This window comes from Danio rerio, chromosome 17 (assembly GCF_049306965.1).
Source record: "Danio rerio strain Tuebingen ecotype United States chromosome 17, GRCz12tu, whole genome shotgun sequence".
Taxonomy (NCBI): Eukaryota; Metazoa; Chordata; class Actinopteri; order Cypriniformes; family Danionidae; genus Danio; species Danio rerio.
Genome location: NC_133192.1, coordinates 54987498 through 55010000, shown reverse-complemented (window position 1 = coordinate 55010000; position 22503 = coordinate 54987498). Strand labels below are relative to the sequence as shown.

General features: G+C 35.7%; 1 protein-coding gene and 2 long non-coding RNA genes across 4 annotated transcripts in view; 2 read left to right on the top strand and 1 right to left on the bottom strand.

Annotated features, from left to right (window-relative positions):
* LOC141378390 (uncharacterized) overlaps positions 1-1208 on the top strand; it is a 1262-nt gene extending 54 nt beyond the window's left edge. Inside the window, exons 1-3 of the long non-coding RNA XR_012392951.1 lie at positions 1-33; positions 668-733; positions 822-1208. The exon at positions 1-33 is cut by the window's left edge and continues 54 nt beyond it. This is a non-coding gene — a long non-coding RNA (uncharacterized lncRNA). The remainder of the gene's footprint in view (positions 34-667; positions 734-821) is intronic.
* Positions 1209-1976: 768 nt separating this feature from the next.
* On the bottom strand, positions 1977-8804 carry LOC141378394 (uncharacterized). The gene is made up of 2 exons (XR_012392956.1): positions 8346-8804; positions 1977-5208 (listed from the first exon to the last, which is right to left on the bottom strand). It is a non-coding gene; the product is annotated as an uncharacterized lncRNA (long non-coding RNA).
* On the top strand, positions 8517-22236 carry gnmt (glycine N-methyltransferase). 2 transcript variants are annotated; one of them, XR_012392669.1, is made up of 6 exons: positions 8517-8814; positions 15269-15396; positions 15482-15595; positions 17222-17364; positions 17868-20756; positions 21734-22236. XR_012392669.1 is itself a non-coding variant. In NM_212816.1 (6 exon segments), coding segments are annotated over 6 exon segments (885 nt in total). In that variant the 5' UTR covers positions 8532-8608; the 3' UTR covers positions 21903-22223.
* Positions 22237-22503: the final 267 nt, after the last annotated feature.

The following is a 22503-nucleotide window of genomic DNA, read 5'->3' as shown; positions in this document are numbered from 1 at the left end:
CTCAGGATAGGATGCCAACTACACTTACAGTCGGTAAGTAAACAAAACTAATTAAAGGAAAAGATTTGTGTACATATGGAGATATATCATTTAATGTTGGTATTAACATGATATTTGTTTGCTTTGCAATTTCTTACAATGTTTCTTCTGTTAAGGTGCACAGTAATTGATGTGCTTCTATGTTCCCTACTGAAAAAAACATCTTAAACCAGCCTAAGCTAGTTGGCTGGGTTAAGTTGGTTGACCAGCCTGGTTTTAGAGGGGTTTTGGCCATTTCCAGGCTGGTTTCCAGCCATTTCCAGCCCGGTCTTAGCTGGTCAGACTGGAAAATTATCAGCTAAACCCAGCTTGACCAGCCTGGTTTAAGCTGGACATACCTGGTTTTGGCTGGTCAGGCTGGTTTTAGCTAGTCATCTCCCAGCCTGACCAGCTAAGACCAGGCTGGAAATGGCCGGAAACCAGCCTGGAAGTGGCCAAAACCCCTCTAAAACCAGCCTGGTTGACCAGCTAAAACAAGCCAACCAGCCTGGGCTGGTTTAAGCTGTATTTTCAGTAGGGTTAACATTAGTTAAATAGCATTTTCATTCAAAGTCCCTTTATGTTACCAGCTTATTATATGTATTTTTTCATGCCAGTAAATAATTATGGCTGTATATGAATATTACAGAGAGACATGACAGCACGTCTGTGATCAGAGAGGGATCACATCACAGTCCTCCAAGGACACGACCAGGTATTCTGAGACTTGATCTATCAAGTAACCTTATGTTATCCTGTATTTGAGGCTAAACGTTACTGTTTCACTCCTTTTGTTCCTCCAGAGTCTGGAAAACGCAAAGAAAGTTTCACAACCGAAGACTTTCTGCTGTACATGCGTGAACACTCGCAGACACAAATCAAGGTAGAGCAAGAAATGCGACGTCAGGACAGAGACGCAGAAATGGCTATGCGACAGCAGGAGTTGGATGTAGATGTGCAACTAAGACGGGAAGAGATGGCACAAAGACGGAAGGAAGTAGAGGCCTTTACTTCAGCTTTTGCAAACTTGGCTGCAGCTCTTCTTCAAAGAAAGTAGACCAGTCCATCCAAATCCCATATGTCATGGTCTGTTTGTGTAGCCGTTTTTAAAAGCACCTTTTTATCATACTTATCTTCCTATTTTACACTATTTTGAATATTGTTTAAAATAAAAGCTGTTTTTTAAACAATTATGGATTGTCGTTGTTTTCTAACGTGAATGTAAAAGTTCACACCATTTTCATAATTTAACCATAAAAGATATAGGTTTATGTATAAGGATTATAGCGCTTATGAAATAGCAAGCTTTATTTTAATTAATAAAACTATATATTCAAATTAATACAACATATAGATGTCCTTATTGTAATTATTTGAGTTATCAAACAGGTATTGTTGAAGGACTATGCTTACTGATGGTTGTCTAGTAATGATTGTTGTCTCTAACGATTGTAATGATTTGGGGAATCAGGCAGGTATTGTTATAGACAAGTACGCCTATTTGTCTTTAGAGATGTAAAGCAGGTCCTATTCATATGAAATGATTTAGGCTATCAGGTTGGCATTGGCATGAACAGCTATAAGGGCTATACCTGTTGACAGGTTTTTTATGTGTAAAAAGCTTCTATTTTGGTTAATGGTCTGGCCTAGGGGAGAGCAGGGCACAAAGTAACACCTTTCAGGCCCGTAGCCAGCCTGGTGAGGCCCGTAGCCAGGGGTGGTTATTTTTTCTAAAAAAGTGGACCTTTTTGCAGTTTTGCGCCTCAGTTTTTATGTAACTATGAGAATTAAATACTGAATTTTAGTGATTTTTTTTGCTGGATTAGCTAGCCAGATTACCACACGTTTTGATGTGCTAAAATATTTTCTAAATATTGCAATAAAAATATAAAAACAAGACTAATTTTTAAAATACAAACTGATTACATCAAATATCATTAGGAAAAAATAGGAATCTGTTTTGAAGTAAAAAAAAAACTCTAGCCTACTATCATTTATTAGACAGAAAACAACTGGCCAGCACATTCAACTGTCCTCAGTCACAATTTGGCCATTTCAATAAAAATAATTATTAAAACATATTAATAATAATGATGATACAACAATAATAATACAACAACAATTATAATGAATTATTCAGAATACTTCTAGGCTCTCTATTTCTAGTAAAAAAAAAGTAAATTTGAAAATTCCTGGATATCAACAACAGCCAAAATATATTCAAATTAATTTAATATGGTCAGCTTCTGGTGCTTCACACCTTTACATTGCTCATTTTTATTTCAGGAATAAAGTCTAAGATTTAGAATAAAAGGTACCTGTAAAATGTTTTCTCTGTTTCAAAACAATACAGTAGTGAAAGAAGACTTCTCTTACATCAGATTATAGTCCCAACATACAGAGGATTTCGTATAGCAACAGCACACAGAGGAATTCGTTTGGTCTTAAAGCCTTTTTACATGAATTATTTTTACTATTCATGATGGCATAGCAGTCAAAACAGGACAAAATCTGGACCTTTGTCAGTGAGGGCTGCGTCTTCCGATTCAAGTCACCCGAACCCTCCTGGCTACAGGTCTGAAGTGTTAGAACATGTTTTATGCTTATAGTAAACATGTTTTTAATAGAATTTTGGCAGTAAAAGTGCACCTACAGGTGTTTCAGGGGCAGATCTGATTTTCTCCAGGTCATAATTTATTTTGTTTATATTGATTTTGACAAAAAATGATTATACCTGTCCAATTTTATCTGGAATGAATCCCAGATCACCTTCTGAAGTGGTTTGAGCGATCGGATTTATATGCGATCAGAATAAAAGGAATGAAGTGACCAAACAGCTTCAAAAACACACTCGTGACGTTAATTAATCTCTTTATTCTCCATTTCCACCTGGGGATACTCATCCCGAGGCCCTCAGACTATGCAGAGTCACTGATTCGATTCAAGACCAGAGACGAGATGATCCCAAGGTTTCCATATCCTGGACCAGGCCGTATCCTGAGCAGCTGCTGCGTTGGTCATGGGGGAGTGGAGAGCTTGAGACTGATTCCAGTGACAACCCAGGGACAGACGAGTCTTCGCTGAGGCCTAGCTTCCAGCCTCCGCCGCTGAGACTGCAGCTCTGCACAAGACTTTTGGCCAGCGGAGAAATTAAAATGGTCATGCCCAGCTGAGTCTGGTTTCTCTCAAGGTTTTTTTCATTACTTCCTCCAATTTGTGAAGTTTTTTCCCCTCTCCGCTGTCGCCACTAGCTTGCATGGTTTGGGATCGGTAGAGCCACACATTGATGGATTTGCTCTTCAGTGTTTAGACCCTCAGTAGTGATTATTAAACTACACTGAACTGAACATAAACGCTAAAAAACCTGAACTACACTGTTCCAATTTACTATCTTTTATGTGAAGCTGCTTTGACACTATCTACATTGTAAAAGCGCTATACAAAAAAAGGTGAATTTAATTAATTTAACAACTACAATCCTATTGATAAGCACTTATAAAAAAAAAAAAAAACTAAGTTGTAATTGAGAGTTAGTTAACAGTGAGAACTGATCCCCCCCCAAAAATTATGATTGAATAATCATACTGAAAGTAAATGCAAGACATGATACAAGATGATCTTCAACCTCTGGAGGAGATCGTCATCCAACACATGGGCTGCGTCCGAAACCGCATACTTCCACTATATAGTACGCTAAAATCAGTATGCGAGCAGAGTAGTATGTCTGAATTCATAGAATACGAAAATCAGTAGACGAGAAGTACCCGGATGACTTACTACTTCCGGCGAGATTCTGGAGTGCACATCCCATACACGCTGTGCTATCCCATGATGCCCTGCGATAGAATTCATGAATGGAAGTGAAGCGACGCAAATGACACAGGTAGGTCATGTGACCATGCCAAAATGGCAGATGTAGTACGTCCGAATTCCATTCATAAGCTGCGTCCCAAATCGCATACTTATGCACTGTTCTACGCCATTTTGTAGTATAAATAGTGTAAGTAGAGTGTTCACACTGAAAACTCTAAAAATATTAAATGCACTTTAATTATCCGGATGATGCACTCATTCAGCCGCTAAAATGAAGTGTGTAATGATGGACACTTCACGCACTCAACGACTGCAGGCTTGCTTACATAGCGGAAGGGGCGGAGCTATCGGACACACATGTTGGATAACTTTATTTATTTTGGATGGTGAAAGCAAAATTCTCCTACGAGAGTGATTATAGCGCCTCCCGATGGTGAATGCCGTTATACTCACGGCAGGTATTATTTGATAATTCGGTCGTTTATTTCACTGATTTGGCGACCGTCAAACGTCATCAGGGAAACGGTTTGAATTTCCGCTTAGTAAAAAAACATTAGTGTGCCATTTGGGACGACACTACATACATATACTATCCTGTTGAGTTGAAATACAACTGGTTTGTAAATAATGCAATACTTAATTTAGTAATGAATATATAAATCATTAACTAAGTATGAAAATACAATTATTAAACACATTATATAGGTGCTTATAAGTCAAGAATATAGCATTTGTAGCTGCAGTTATAAACTGCTTACTAACACTTATTAATGTAGAGTTAATGCTTAACAGATAATGAATTCACTAGATGCTAATGCTTAGTAAATGATTCTTAGTGTGTAGTTATTATAAAGTGTTACCATATATTAATAACTTTTATTTAGATTAAATACCTATAAAATCTAATGATTAGATATCTGATTTATCAAGTAATTCCAAACAATTGGATAGTTAAAACCACGCATTAAATTGTGAGACAGCTTATCATTTGTTAGACATATTTTTTGATGTGCCTAAGTGATTTAATGTCTCTCTTTTAATTTCATGTCTAACAGAAGCACTTTCACGTCCATCTCATGAGCATCATCCACTTGCCTCCATGACATTACAACATAAAGCACATAGCTAAAAGTTTCTCTAATTCAGAAACTTTTTATCTTTCATCCAGTGCTGTGCTTGGCAGGGTACTACACTGGATAGTGTGGCCGGCTAATTTACTATTTCATACCAAATCAGCCCTCACACTGGTGTCACTGAGTACAAGAGAGAGGTGAGGGGGTGGAAAGAGATTATCTGTCCAAGAATGCAAGTCAATGGCAAAAAAAAAAAAAAGAGAAAGAAAGGAACTGCTGAGTCCAGGCTTTGTCTGTGCTGCAACTGAAAAATAAAACAGACAAATTCATAAGAGAAAATCGACAAATACATTTCATTGAATGATCAAGTTAATCTGTACAAAAATGTCAACAACTACTAACATTGCCTTGTTAAATGACCAAGATAAAAAAAAGCACAAAAAGCATTTCTCCTATGCAGCCATATATGGCAATTAATTGTAATGCAGATATATTCTTTGAAATGATTTTTCTGGAATTAAGGAGAAAAACAAAACAATGGGAATTTCAGCTTTTGTATATATAACTGCAATAGGGTATATGCGGAGCTAGTGTTTCTTCCCATACTAATAAACTTTCAGTAAACAGTTAATGTGACTTTTTTCCACTTTATACAGTTCCTTTCACAGCAGCGATGTTGTAATGTAATTAAAAAATAATCAGTTATATAGACGTTGCCATTTATTTAGTTGCTCAAGTGTAAACGAGACAAAAAGCCGTTTACTCGTACGCTCCTGTCAGAATCGGCAGGTGAGCGCAGAAGCTCCATTGAATATTCATTCATTCATTTTCTTGTCGGCTTAGTCACTTTATTAATCCAGTGTCACCACAGCGGAATGAACCGCCAACTTATCCAGCACATTTTTACGCAGCGGATGCCCTTTCAGCCGCAACCCATCTCTGGAAAACATCCACACACACTCATTCAAACACACACCCATACACTCCGGACAATTTAGCCTACCCAATTCACCTGTACCGCATGTCTTTGGACTGTTGGGGAAACCGGAGCACCTGGAGGAAACCCATGCGAACGCAGGGAGAACATGCAAATTCCACACTGAAACGCCAACTGAGCCGAGGCTCGAACCAGCGACATTCTTGCTGTGAAGCGACAGCACTACCTACTGCTCCACTGCGTCACCCCTCCATTGAATATACTGGGGGTAAAATAAAAGTTCATATTTTAAAGACCTGGTGGGGAAAAATGTAATTTAATGCAGTGCTTCTTATATAATCTGAGACTCACTTTATATCAAATATTACTCAGCCAGTGTACAGACTTTAAACACACCAATTTTGTAATGGCATACAGTTCACCGGAAGAGCATAACCCAGCTTAACAAATTAAAAGTCCTTTAGCATACTTCCGCATATACCCTATAGACCAATTACCAACCTACGTCATACGTGTCCCCGGTTGCAAAAAAAGACAGGCTGCAATAGTCGTGCTGTGCAGTAGGATGCCAAATTCGAAAAATAGAGAACTTAAATTTTTTTTTTGTTTAATATATTTATTTATTTTAAAGATTTAATTTTTGCCTTTATTATTAGATAGGACAGATTTTAGACAGGAAGTGTAGTGGGAGAGAGAGAGACAGGGGGTACGGTAGGGAAATGTCCTCAAGCCGGGAGTCAAACTCGCAATGCACTGACGTGCTATTGCACCTTATGTCAGCGCGCTAACCACTAGGCTATTGCGCCAACGAGAACTTAACTTTACCATACACCACACTGCTTTAATGCCAACTGCAGACGTCATTGTCTAAAAGGGAGCTAAATGGAGTGAAGGCCTAATAAAAATGCTGGACTCTGCAGTTTGTCATAACAGGTAAGTTCACGCTATGCTGAATCATACACATTACTTGTTTTTGATTTTATCAAAAACTGTTATGGTTAATTTAACTGCGGACACTGAATGCTAAGAATGAAATGTGAAAGTTATTAAGGTAAACTTGGTTTTTTATTCACACATTCATTCAGTGACAACTTGTGACACACTCCCTTTATTGTTTACCACGGCACTTTGAATATTCCGTCTGAAATAACCTGCAAGTGTGACTTGAAAACAATATTAACACTGTTTATTTGACTGTGAACAATGCTGTACTTTGACAGTCGTTTGACAGTGCGAATATAAAACCAACTTTACCTCTATGTGTAAGTTCAAATACCTTGCCGTACAGGTGTAGTTCACTGTCAGAATGCTGTAGTTTTAATAATAAATGTTTACAAAGCATTTCGAAAATCACGATCGCAATATATATGTCCATGCCTGATATAAAATGGCGAGAAAGTGATTCATTGATATTTTTTTATAAATTGTTAAAATTTTGGTATTTGTGATGCAGCAAGCCCAGAGATTGTTGTGTTCACTATGACTTTATATAAATATGAACTTTAATGAGTGATATGAATAAAAAGTGATCATAAACGAATGATTTCTCAACTCAAATGAGTGGCAGCTTGGACCCGGAAACAGTATTACGTACGCCGCCAACACGTCACCACCTAACAAACGGATACTCTATGGGGTATATGCCGAAGCATGCTAATAGGACTTTTAATTTGTCATTAACCTGGGTTAAGTGCTTCCGGCGAATTGAATGGCAATGCAAAATCCGGTGCGTTTAAGGTCTGTTTTCTTTAAAAAATCAGCGATCTCCTCTAGCTGAGTGATATCCGATTTAAAGTGGGTCACAGATTGTACAAGAAGCACTGCATTAAATTACGTTTCCCCCGCCATATCTTTATAATATGAGCATTTATTTTACCCCAGTATATTCAATGGAGCTTCTGCGTTAGCCTGCCGATTCTTACGGGCGCGTGCGAGTAAACGGCTTTTTGTCTCGTTTTACGCTTGAGCAACTAAATAAATGCTAAAGTTTATTTAACTGAATGTATTTTAATGACATTACAACATCGATGCTGTATAAGAAACGTATAAAATGAGAAAAAGTTCACAATAACAGGTCACCGGAAGTGTATCAGCATGGCAACAGCACTAGCTCGGCATATACCCTATTAGGATTTATTTGTTTAACCTTTTACAGGGAAAAGCAGTAGAATCCCAGGACCAAGACAGATTCTAATAAAACCAACATAAATTCCACAATAACCATTACAAAAGCGTTAAAATTTCTGTGGTGGTATTTTATTCTTACTTTTTAAATAGAAGTTCCCCAAAAAAGTAATCCAATTTAAAATGGTGTAGGCTGTTGTTTAGGATAAAGGCAATTTTTTTTATTAAATAAAAAAATATATATTAATATCATTACTTAATATTTTTGTTTAATATTTATCGCAATTTTATTATCAAAAAATATTACTTTAGTCCTCTACATTTTAATGTTTGCCATATTTTTCAGAAAGTCTTTAAAAAATGAATCGTCAGTTACTCACTTAAAAAATCTGATGAAACACAGGCGGGGGGTGTCTCTTCTAGCCTGATGACGTCGTCATACGTCTCGGCCAATAGCAATGTAGGCGTGAGCGCTTAGGCACGTCCGATTGGTCAAAAGTTGACGTTTCAACACTGACTGATATAAATGTCAACATAGAACTTGTAAGCATGACAAAGACCCAACACTTGTAAGAACATAACTAACGGGACATTCATTATTAAAGATCCCATAGAACAATAAAGAGCGGTGCGATAATTCAGTATGGTGGACAGTGTTTACCGTACACGCTCTCTCGGTGTTGGTGCTGTTGGACTTCCTGATCAGTATGCCGACGGCAAAGCAGCGAAAGTGTGGCAGCTGTACATCGGAGACACTCGGAGCAGGACAGAAGAGTACAAGAGCTGGGTGCTGGCCCTACTCAGGAAGCATGGGGTTCAGAGGGTGCTGGATGTAGCCTGCGGCACAGGGTATGACATAAATCGTGATTAAATCAGGAAATGAAAGAGACTTTCTTGCATAATACGAGACTGGCGTCGTGTTAAAGTGTATTTATTATAGAGGTAAAGTTGGGTTTATATTCGCACATTCGTTCATTTAGAAGTCCCTATATTGTTTACCCTGTTACTTTGAATATTCGATCGGAATTACTATGCAAGTATGACTTTAAAACAACATTAACACTATCTAACGTTAATTCACTGTGAACATGTACTTTGATAGTCATTGGCTGCTAATGTGATTTCCATATTTATAATTTGCAAAGAAAACTTTTCTGAAATTATATTATTAAGGAGAAAGTCTGAATATCCAAATATAAAACAAACTTTACCTCATAAAAGTAAAGTTGGTTTTATATTCGGATTTTTCCCCTTAATATTATCATTTCAGAAAAGTATTCATTGCAAATTTTAAATAGGGAAATCATATTAGCAGCTAATGACTATCAAAGTACAACATTGTTCACAGTCAAATAAACAGTGTTAATGTTGTTTTCAAGTCACACTTGCATGCTAATTCCGATCGAATATTCAAAGTAACATAGTAAACAATATATAGACTGCTAAATGAACGAATGTGTGAATATAAAACCAACTTTACCTCTATCTTTACCTCAATGTATTTATTTACTGCATTTGTCTGGCAAATTGGGTAATTTCATATTTAAATAGAAAGTACATAGCCAAATGAACGGAGTTTAGTCTACTGACGGATTGTTTACTCTTGGTTTACTCGATGCCACCTCTCGGAAATCTGGGTCAATTGATTCAGCACTGTTATGGTTTTTTTGGATAACGTTAGTGATATTTATTTTAACTTTAGAAATAGAAAGTTTTGTGTTCTAATAGTCAGATAAATTATAGTTCTTTAATATAACAAATGAGCCACAAGATTATCTGCTTCCTTTTAATGAAACCGTGATTCACCAGCTGTGTCTATCTGATATCTGATGTCTGCTGATTCTGCAGGCAGTGCTTGAGATAAAGTTGGTTTTATATTCGGATATTCAGACATTCTTCTTAATAATATAATTTTAGAAAAGCATTATTTGTAAATTAATAGAGAAATCATATTAGCAGCAAATAACTATCAAAGTGCAGCATTGAATTCGCAGTGAATTAGATAGTGTTGTTGTTTTGAAGTCATACTTGCATGCTATTTCAGACTCAATATTCAACATAGTGTGGTAAACAATATAGAGACTGCGACTATAAAACCAACTTTACCTCTATGTGCTTAAGTAGGATTGCTATATTTTGAGAAACGCCTTTGTGGGCAATTATTAACTCAGCACAAGTTACAAAACCTGTTTTCCATTTAGACATACCTTTGAACTCCAGCCCAAATGTTTTATTCTGCTTTCAACCTGAATAATGCATGTATATTCAATTTCCTGGGTTACTAGAAATGATCTTCATGAAACATGTCCAGTTTTAAAGAAAAAGACCTGCACGTTTTCCAGTATCGAAGAAGAAACACTGAGAATCTTGATAAAGGGTAAAGTTGGTTTTATATTGGCACATTCAGACTTTCTCCTTAATAATATAATTTCATAAAAGTATTTTTTGCAAACTCTAAATAGCGAAATCATATTAGCAGCCAATGACTGTCAAAGTACAGCATTGTTCATAGTGAATTAGATTAGAGATTGAATTGTTTAGAGGTCACACTTGCATGCTAATTCCGATCGAATATTCAAAGTAACATGGTAAACAATATAGGGACTTTCTAATTGAACAAATAAGTGAATATAAAACCAACTTTACCTCTATAGAACCTTAAGCATTTATTTTGTCACTTGTGACTATAAAAAAAGCATAAGCTTGGAGCTTATTTTCTGCAATAAATAAATAGTAAGTTCATAATGGTAGTCTTTTGTTAATGCATGTACCAACACAATCTCACGGCAATTCGTAACTTTTTGATTTAGTGGCTAATTCGTATAAATTCGTACAATCTAATTCGTATAATTTAGTACGGTTTGTTCATCACCCAATGACGGTTGGGTTTAGGGGTGGGGTTAGGTGCCACGCCTCCTTTTTAAAATCGTACAATTTCGTATGACTGAACTTGTACCAATTAGCCACTAAAGTGCCAAAACGTAAAATACTTACGTTTTCTCGTGAGATCAGGCTGCATATACTGTAAGTAATATACAACAATATACAAGTCAGTTATAAACTAATTCATTCAGCTGTTAACATGTCTGTTTAGAGGGGGAAAAGAAAGGGGTTTTCAATCAAGATTGCCCTCAAATATTAAGAATTAGACCATTCTTATTAATGTTATGACAATTTGCTTACAATCCTTACTGATTTCTTATCTACTTTGTATAACGGTAAGCAACATTTGTTTGCCGAAAAATAATAATAGCAATAAAAAATGTAATCAATTGATTGTCAGATGTCTCATTTCTGATGATTTACTATTAAGTTAGTTCATTTGAATTTCTGTGTTCATTAATTCATTTGTGCTTTTGTAAAGAACTCACAATCTTTTTAACATTAACAAGTTTTGACAGGTTAGTGTCTGCATGGGAAAAACCACCTGGACCATTGATTGTTTTGGCTTTATCAGCATTAGTAGATAATCTATGAAATTTCTTCCACTAGAGTACACAAACAGGTACATCAGTTAAACATTTCTAATGTGTTTAAAATTAGACTTCGTATATAGATTTCGTAATATCGAATAGGTTAATATGTGTTGTATGTATTATAAATACAGTTGCAATCAGAATTATTAAACCCCCATTGCAATTTTCACAGTATGTCTGATAATATTTTTTCTTCTGGAGAAAGTCTGATTTGTTTTATTTCAACTAGAATAAAAGCAGTTATAATAAAAAAATATATATATACATTTTTAGGTCAACATTATTAGCCCCTTTAAGCAATTTTTTTATTCAATAGTCTACAGAACAAACCATGTTAATACAATAACTTGCCTAATTACCCTAACCTGCCTAGTTACCCTAATTAAGCTAGTTAAGCCTTTAAATGTCACTTTAAGCTGTATAGAAGCGTCTCGAAGAATATCTAGTCGAATATTATGTACTGTCATCATGGCACAGATAAAATAAATCAGTTATTAGAAATGAGTTATTAAAACTATTATGATTAGAAATGTGTTGAAAAAATCCTCTGTCCGTTAAACAGAAATTGGGGAAAATATAAACAGGGGAACTAATAATTCTGACTTCAAGTGTATGTTTTGCTGTTAATAGAATCAAAATGATCGTCTAAATCAGGGCTGCCTAAACCAAATCCTATTAAAGGCAAGCCTGACATGATCAGCCTAAAAAGCATAACGGCTAATGCTAACATCTATGGCAGTATGCAGTGAAGGAACCTAAAAGCCACCATGTGATTGACATGTGTTAGCGTTACAGGCTTTCCAATGGTAGGCAATACATTACATTATTTTCATTTCTTTCATAGTATGAAAACTCTGTCCTGCAGAGTTTAGCTTCATTCTTACCTTAACACACCTACCTGGCATCTTCAGGTAAAATGACAAGTAAGAGCTTGATTAGTTTGTTCAGGTGTGTCTTATTTGGGTTGGAACTGAACTCTGCCAGGCCCCAGCCCTACTGGGCCAAGTTAAGGAACTGTACAAAAAATACAAAATAAAATCTGTATTTTTTTTTTCTGTATAGTTCGTTTATCAAGAATCTTGATTGTAAATTATACATTGAAAATTTTTTTACCAATGTTTTCATGAATATAGCGAATGCTGCTGATATATGGCATCAAAACATTCATTTTCTTTCCGCCTAGTCCCTTTATTAATCAGGGGTTGCCACAGCAGAATGAACCGCCAACTTATTCAGCATGCATTTTATGCAGCAGCGGATGACCTTCCAGCTGCAACCCAGTACTGGGAAACATCCATACACACTCATTCACACACACACACTATGGACAATTTAGCTTACTCAATTCACCTATAGTGCATGTCTTTGGACTTGTGGGGGAAACCGGAGCACCTGGAGGAATCCCACGCAAATACGGAGAGAACATGCAAACTCTACATAGAAATGCCAGCTGAGGCTCGAACCAGCAACCTTCTTGCTGTGAGGCGATCGTGCTTCTCATTGTGCCACCGTGACTCCTGGCATTAAAACATAAATAAATATATTCACATTATATTATACTGTCCCACTCACAGAAGTGTGACTACATCAGGAAGTATTATAGGTTGTTTAAGCTGCTGTTATTTTCGAGTAGAAATAACTCTTTAAGTGTGAATGAAAAATAAAATATATATTTGAATATCTTACTTTAAATTATTTTAAAACATTTTTTTCCTTAACAACCATGTTTTCTGCTCTGAGACTTACAGGAAATTTTATTTTGATTACCTCTTAAATAAATAAAAAAGAGGTATTGCAATATTCTGTCATTGACAATATTCATGATTTTTAAAATGAAATACAGATGCCATGTTAACATAGGGTGTGAAACATTGGTATTGACTATAACCACAATATTCATTATTATATTATATTATAAAATTATTAGGTAAATGATATTGTGACAAATGAATAATCAAGTGTCAGTACCTGGTTGAGCTTTCAGGTGGCAGTAATGCACCTCTGACACCTGTCAAAAGACAACATCCAAAAGAAAAAAAGAACTATGTCGTCCGCGCAGGAGACTGAGACTCTGTTCACACATGTAAATGAAGGAATGCACAGATTCCCCACTGGAATGGTGCTGCTGCAGGATTCTAAAGATGTTTTTAACTGGGTGCACCTGGAAGGTGCAAGTGCGTTACTCCCAATATTTGCCCACAAGCCGCACCTCTCTGTTGGAAATAACGAACTTGTGCGCAGAAAAGACATGATATGTAAAAGGTCCCTTGTCAGCCTTTAAGGTCGCCGTCATTTGCAATCTCCAGAGGTTGATCTTCTTGCAGAGCCATGCTGAATTCACCTGATTTGTTAACAAATGGGTTGCAGATCCATTCCTTGGCAGTTCGTGGGTCGTTCACTAGGTTTTTTCCCCTTCACAAAGAAACATTCCTACATACGTCTGTTTCTTTCTCATTTTGCTAGCTTTGCGGTTAAATTTTGGCGCTTAAGTGACGAGATGTAACTGAGAGAATACGATCATTTTTCAAAATAAAAGATCATTCAGACTCGGATGAAAAATAAAATGGAAATATCTAATGATTTCTTGTGTGGCCTAGTACCAGTTGATGCCCAGGGGTTGAGGACCACTGTTTTAAATCAACATCTACCTGATATAATGTTTTGTTGCTGCTTTGTGTTTAACATAAATAAAGTGCAGTTATAAAATAACTGCTGATACATCCTGTGATAAAGCAAATAATCATTTTGCTCAATTTTTTTCCTGGTTTCTAGAAAAAAAATAAAAGCAAACTTTTTTTTTTATGAGTATTAAATCAGCCAATTTCCCAAAACTTTGATCAAATGGGTATTCATGACTGGTGCATCATTAGCTGTGACCAAATGTAGGAGGTTAGTCACCCTAGTGTGGAGAATACGTCTAGAGCAACATTTGGGGAACCAGAAATAAATAGAGGAAAAAGAAAAACAAAATAATCAAAAGTAGAAAGAAAATTACAGCTTTTTTTTTCCTCAAAGGTTTCTATAAATACCATAAAATATATCGACAATGTGAATTCTTTTAGTCACAATAACCATAGTGTAAAAAATCATGATAGCCCTTATCAAAAGCTCAAGTAAAAGTTGAGATCTTAATGGGTGACCCTTTTAAATCTTAGTAGGTAGAAGTACGTACAGTTTCCCCTTGTCCCTTAAAACCGAGTGTGAAGGGGAACGGCTTCAAAATGTACCCTTAAGAATTGGGACAGCACTACAGCACCTGCACAAGTCATCATACGTCATCTTAATCTCTTGCTTCATATGAGATCAGACGATCGCGACTGCTGTAGTTATTCCAGTCGCCTTATTTTTTGGTATTTATCTTCTGGTAATCACTGAAGTCGTATATTATGTTATCATAACGATCTTATGTGGCAATGTAACTGTACTGGTCATATTCATATGTAAACACACGAAAACAACATTAACATTATAGTAGACAATAAAAAATTCATTCCCAGCCACTAGACTTTTCTGACAGGGTATACGAGCGTCATCGAGTGACAGTATGTTGTGAGACTGCTATACATTAGTAATGATTAGAAGTTTTAGATTGCGAAATTTAGCAGTTTTTATTTAAAAACCTTCATTTGAATGGCTATTCACCTTAGCCCTACGCCTTCAAGCTTAAGAGAGTAAGGACACCCCTACCCCTTGATGTGAACGTGCAAAACGAAGTGTAAGGGGAAGGGCTAAAGGGTAGAATTGGGATTGGACCTTGGAGTAAGATGCTGTTAGTGCCATGATGTATTGTTACTGTCATCATCATCACTATTTATTCCTTTTCAAAGGGTGGATTCCATCATGTTGGTAGAAGAGGGATTCAGCGTGGTTAGTGTGGATGCTAGTGATAAAATGCTGAAATATGCTCTTAAAGAGAGATGGGAGAGAAGAAAAGAGACAGCTTTTGATAACTGGGGTAAGAGTGATCTCTGTTTTGTGTGTGGAACTTCACTACTACTAGTGAATGGGTTAAATGTTTATCCATGGTCTGTTCCATTCAGTGATTGAGGAGGCCAACTGGCTAACATTACCAGAAGATGTTAAGAAGCCTGGAGATGGCTTTGATGCTGTAATCTGTCTTGGGAACTCATTTGCTCATTTACCAGATTTTAAAGGTAAGAACACCAAAGTAAAGGAAAATTAAACTGTACGTTGTATTCACTCCTGTAAAGTTCATTAGTACAATAACTTTGGTCTAGACCAGGGGTGGGCAAACTCGGTCCTGGAGGGCCGGTGTCCTGCACAGATTAGCTCCTACTCTAATCAAGCACACCAGGGCCCGGTTTTTCAAAAGGTTTAATCCGGATAAAATTGATCCGTATTTAGTAATCCTGTTTTTGCAATCCGTGATCACGTAATCCAGCTAACTTTTTGAGCCAGTTTTTCAAAGCAACATTGGATTGGATCATTCTGATCCAGATAGGAACTTTTCAGGATCACTAAATCTGAATTACCAGTGCTCAGTCACAATGTAGATGGATAGATAGGCCTATGTAAAGAGCAACAAGTAGAATAGCCAGTGTGGGGTCAATATAACTTTATTTTTATTTGAAATGAAAACTAAGAAAATTTTATAAATAATAAAATAATTATAATAATAAAAGCAAGAAAAACACCACCCCATCCTCTTACAGCAGTCCGCTCATCTGAGATCTACAACACTGTACATTGAGGATATTTATAAGTTTCAAATATAGATGTATTGAATAAAAAAATAGACAATGTTGAAACCTTCACAATAATGTCAGACTTCCTTATCTGATGTGGAGGGAGCAGCTTGTCTGAGCGTATTCTTTAGGAGGCAGATCTCAAGTGTGGTCTTGGTTTGCTGCAGTTTGGTCAGAGTCAGTTGTTCAATTGTTGAAAGTGATTTCAAAAATCAGGCATTGCCATTCTTGATTTATATATATATATATATATATATATATATATATATATATATATATATATATATATATATATATATATATATATATATATATCAATTAGTAACAGAATAAAATGTATTGTTTTTGGTCCATTTTGACAGCTGTTTGGGGGATTATTTTATGAGGCCAAACTCTTTCTATTTTGCTGTAGGCCTATACTGAAAGGCTAAATACGTTAAAGCCTATAATCACTATAGCCTGACAGATGAACAAATAAAATTAAAACCTTATGAATAAATAGTATATCTCGTAAGATACTGCATGATCCAAATTTAGTTTTATTTAATACATTTTTTAAGTTTTCATTACATTTTGGGCCTGAAATCCACACTAAATCCACCCTTCTGATGGGATCAGTTAAATCCAGGTTTTTTGGATCAAAGTGATCCAGATCCTACAAAAAAGGTCTGAAAACCCAAACTAAAGGTTTGATCCGGATCAAAACCAAGATTAGATTACATGATCTAATCCGATTATGTTTTTTCTTTTGAAAAACCCATTTTCAAGATTTGATCCAATCCCTTATCCAAAATCCTAGTGGATTACTTTTGAAAAACCGGGCCCTGCATATAGATTCTAGTGATCTTGAAGACACTGATTAGTTTGTTCAGGTGTGTTTGACTAGTGTTGGAACAAAACTCTCCTGGCACACCGGCCCTCGAGGATCAAGTTTGCCCATCCCTGATCTAGACCAAACACAATGTTGATTTATTACATTTTTTTTTTGTTTGCTTTCACACTGCCTTTTATGCAAATGAACTTGCGTTTGATTCAGTTGACACATCTATTTAACTATTTTCTAATATCTCACAGGGGACCAAAGTGATCAGAAGCTCGCCTTGCAAAACATAGGCAGCATGGTGAAACCTGGAGGGATCCTAATCATTGACCACCGCAACTATGATTACATCATTGAGACTGGCCAAGTGCCTCAAGGAAAGAATATTTACTATAAGGTACTATAAAACTCATTGGTAGTTTGTATTTCTGCTCACACAGAAACTTTCTTTGATGCACTTTTTGTCAACCTTTACGCTTAAAACAATTGAAATCGCATAAGACATGACACTTAAATCAATTTTACTAGAGAATTAAAAAAAGCTATCTATTGAATTGTGCAAAAATATCTTACAGATCTATGTAAATTGCAATATATGTTATAGCAGGGGTTTTTAACTTTTTAGAACCTTTTTAGTCCCCCTCATGCCCCAAGTTTATCTAATTTCACTCACACAACTTTTTTCTAGTGCTGTCAATCGATTAAAAAAAATTTAATAATTAAAAAAAGTTATCGCGATTAATCGCATTTAAAATACTGAAACTTGTAATTTTGGCTATTCAAATGTAAAATTAATGTAAACGCAAGACAAAAACTATTTAAATTTAAAATTTAATTGTTTATTAGAATTAAAATTCAAAATATAATTGTTTAATAGAATTTTTGTTCATTTGTTCACAGATTTCTTCATGTAAACAACATACCCACAATAAACCATCAAGATCCTGGCTTGACAGCCATATTTATTACAGAAATTAAAACACAGGCATGTTAATGACATGTAAATTTCAAAACAATCAATGCCAATAAAGAGAAAACATTGATTTCCATGTTGGATTCTAAGTGGACTGCAAAAAATGCCAAAATACAGGAATTGCAGATATTGAAAATGAAAAATTATAATAAAAAACTATAGAATACAAACTGTTGCACTCATTGTAAAGTTTTATTGCTGTGAGTTGAGAACATTAGTTATAGAGTAGAAACAATTTAGCTTAATCCTCCTTTACATTCATCCAGTTGCTAAGACTAGGGAGTATCACACAACGCGCTGCAGACGTTTTGGCCCCAACGGCCTTCCATACTGGAGCGACTCCCCTCAGATTCAACACGCATGATCACATTCATCAAATTTGCTTAAACTAAGCATCCTAAAGTATTACTGTATTTCACAAGGATTCTGACACAACAACGCGAAGCATACGCTTTCGTTGCGTTTAATGAGGAAACACGCTAAACTTGGAGGGCTCATGCTGAAAGGCAGAGTAATGCCCTGTCTTTGACAGCTCGCGACTTCACCAGACGTTCTGAGAACATTTACATAAGACACCAATACTCCGATTTTAATATGATTAAGATTATACTCTTATTAAAAGTCTACCGTGTAGCCTAAGCAGTGATTTTATTACCTTAAAGGAACACTGAGTCACGAAATGTGGAGGATTTTCTTTCTGTTCGCCATGCGGTATCAACTTACAACAGAAGTTGAAAGTTAAAAATGAAACACCCGAAATTGCATAAAACTCTGGAGAGTCTGGTGTTGCGACTAATTGTTTTATACTAAAATTTGCCTTCAAAAAGTGCTTCCTTGGTCTTATACACATTTCTTGCATGTTAAACACACGTCCACCACAACAGGAAGTAAAAAAAAAACCTGCATCTGCGTTAATTGCGTAAAAAAATTTTAACGCGTTAATTATTTAAAATTAATCGCATGTGTTAACGCACTAATTTTGACAGCGCTACTTTTTTCACATCAAGAAGGATAAACCACATCCAATAGGAGTAACTGTGGACGCAAGAGGAAGCTGTCTGAAAGGGATTGTATCCACCTTGTTTCCACCAAAACCTTTTATCAGGAGCTCCACAGGGTCAATGTACAAGGCTGGGCTGCCTTGTATACTTTTGGTCACTCATCCCATTGCCAAACATCATTTCCAGCAGTGCCAGCAGCAAAAATCTTGGGCTGCGGACAATGTGAAACATGTCTTGTTCTCCTTTCCCACATCTGTGAGTTACGGTGTGGAGAAAGCCCAAAGACGTGTACCACCCAGAGTGATGCATGCCCTGAGTGAAGCATGGGGTGGATCAGTGATGGCATTCTGGAGGACCATGTGCACCCAATAGTTCAATCATTGTATCCTAAAAGCTGTGTCATGCATCAGGATGATAATGCACCAATATACACAGCAAGACTGGTTTGATGCACATGAAAGTAAAGTTGAACATTTCCCACGGCCTCACCAGTCACCCAATCTAAATTTTATTGAGCCACTTTGCGAAATGCTGCCGCCTGTTTTATCATTAATCAAACGACGAGAAAATTCCTTGCTGCTCTTGACTGAAGGATTTTTGTAGCTGAAGTGTTTTTCTTAGGGTGAAGATGCTTACAGCACAGTTTGTTTCATATTTTTATTCTATTGTATTTATTTCTCTTTCCTTTGCAGGGTGGAAAATAACTGTGTATATACAGTTGAAGTCAGAATTATTAGCCCTCCTGAATATTAGCAACCCTTTTCCCCCAATTTCTGTTTAATGGAAAGAAGTTTTTTTTTAAAGTATTTCTGAACATAATAGTTTTGATATATCATGTGTAATTACTAATTAGTTTTATCTTTGCTATGATGACATTATATAACATTTTACTAGATGTTTTTCAAAATACAAGCTTTCAAATTAAAGTGACATTCAAAGGCTTAATTAGAGTAATTAGGCAAGTCATTGTATAACAGTAGTTTCTTCTGCAGACAGTCAAAAAATATATTGCTTAAGGGGGCTAATAATATTGACCTTACAATGGGTTCAAAATATTTAAACCTGCTTCTATTCTAGCTAAAATAAAACAAATAAGCCTTTCTCCAAAAGAAAAAAAAATATTAGAGGAAATACTGTTAAAATTCCTTGCTCTGTTTAACATAATTTGGGAAATAGTTATTTAAAAAAAACAAAATTCTCAGGAGCGCTAATAATTTTGACTTCAACTGATCGTTTTGAATAATCTTGATTACAATTATGACCAAAATAATCGTGATTATGATTTTTTCCAAAATCCAGCAGCCCTAATGGGAATTGCCTTAATTAATCTTGCTGCCCTATCCAGCTTACCTGATACAGTAAAATCTTTTAATTAGAATGATAAAAAGTATACATGTAAACTTGGATAATGGCTGAGCCTGTTTCTGGGAGCACAATATGTCAATTCATGGAGGATTCTCAAAAAATGGCACATCATCCTACAATCATCCTAGACTGTCAATAATTCTCCAGTGTATGCCTTGGCTTAACAGGGGCGCCACATGTTTAAAACTCCTGTGTTCTGGTATATTCTATTTTAATGAAGCTAAAATACTCTTATAAACAAGCCATTTTTATCAGTTCACAATTGAAAAAGAAACATCAGTCTGTTGTATCCTATGCGACTCATTCTTCAGGGGTTGTGTTTCAGAGTGACCTGAAACAGGACATCTCTACCTCAGTACTGTGGGTTAATAGCAAGCCTCACATGATCACACTGGACTACACACTGGTGCTGCCTCAACCAGAGGGAGCTCAGACTCCGCCTGACACAAGGTACTGTATTTTAATGGGGTCAGTTTTAGGGTGGGTGGTTAGTAGATATGCTATTTCTGTAGAATTTTAATTTATAATTTCTGACATTGTAAGCAGTAGCCCAGTCACAACAAGCTAGGCTATGTGGCCAATTAGAATGGAGTAAGCTTTATATTATATTATACGAGGAAGCCAAAATGCTTTCATGCACGTGATTTGAATGACGCGGGAGGCGATTTTTCTGCTGTTGCTATAAATGTTGTAACCTACAAGTTAAAAAAAAGTTATTAATTCGCAGGTCACGTGTGTTCCAAACCGTGAATTGTAATCCATACGGATCACGTCGCGATCTGTTACACCCCTAGTGTGCACTATCTTTATTACCTCAGCTGTGTTGTATTTTTTGCACTGTATGTTTATAGTGTTTTCGGACAAAATGTTGACACACTTTTATGTTTTTTTTCCTGCACTTTTATATATATATATATATATGTATATATGTATATATATATATATATATATATATATATATATATATATATATATATATATATATATATATATATATATATATATATATATGTATATATATATATATATATATATATATATATATATATATACAAATATATTTGTTGTTAATTTATGTTGTTATTAAAGTTGCACTATTACATTTTTTTGTGTACATGTCCGTGGGGATTGCTGTTTTGTTTTACTGTGTACTGTTCTGTAAATGATTTAAATTACAAAACAAGACTACTTGACTTGAGTGTTATGGGTGCACAGCCAGTTTAGGATGGATACATTTGTGGAATTGCAGTGAATATGTTGTCCACCTCGAACTCAGAATCTGGACATTTTAGATGTTAAAAACAAAACACTACTATTTCACTAGAGTTTTTATTCATTTGTTTCTTTTTATTATGAAATAAGTGGTATGTTTATCACAAAATGATTATTAATTACATTCCTAAAAACGTTTTCTTTCTGTCTTCTAGTAAATTCCGCCTGTCATACTACCCCCATCGTGTGGAGAATTTTAAGGAGATATTAAAAGCAGCGTTTTGGGGAAAATGCGAGCACAATGTATATGCCGACTTCAAGCAATACACTGCAGGAGGAGAGCCACCCTGTTATTTCATCCATGTTGTTAAAAAGACAGCTTAATGCCACTTTAAATCTGCAATTTCATTTCATCTTAACATGGTCTTGTCTGTGTAAAGAAAATCTACTAAGGTAACACATCTACAGGTTTTTTATAAAACTTTGCCATATTGTTTTAAAAGTAAATATTGATTTTGTGATTTCACATTCACAGTTGTTTCCAATTTGAACTGGCCTACATGCTCTTCATTTTATTGATTTATTCATACTTTACTTCAATGATGTTTTATTTAATCTTTCATAGTATACATTCTTATTCTTGATGCTTGTTCTTTATTGAATGCTGTTTTAAAACCTGCACCAAAAAGTAAAGTAAATGTACTACTTTGTGTCTGTACTTCGTGTCTGTATTATATTTACATTTCTACATGAGTTGGCTTAAATGGAGCTTTAAACTTCTTAATGGTTGACACAGCACATCCCTAATATTTAGACTAAAGGCTTGTACAAATGAGGCTTTTCGTTTGCGTTTATCGTCAACGTTTTACGAGACGTTTTTCCGGGTTCAAACAAAGCGATTTTCACTGGCGTCGAGCAGAAGAATACGCAAAATTACTCCTTGACGTTAGATGGCGCTACACAACTTTAAGCTTCTAACATCTGC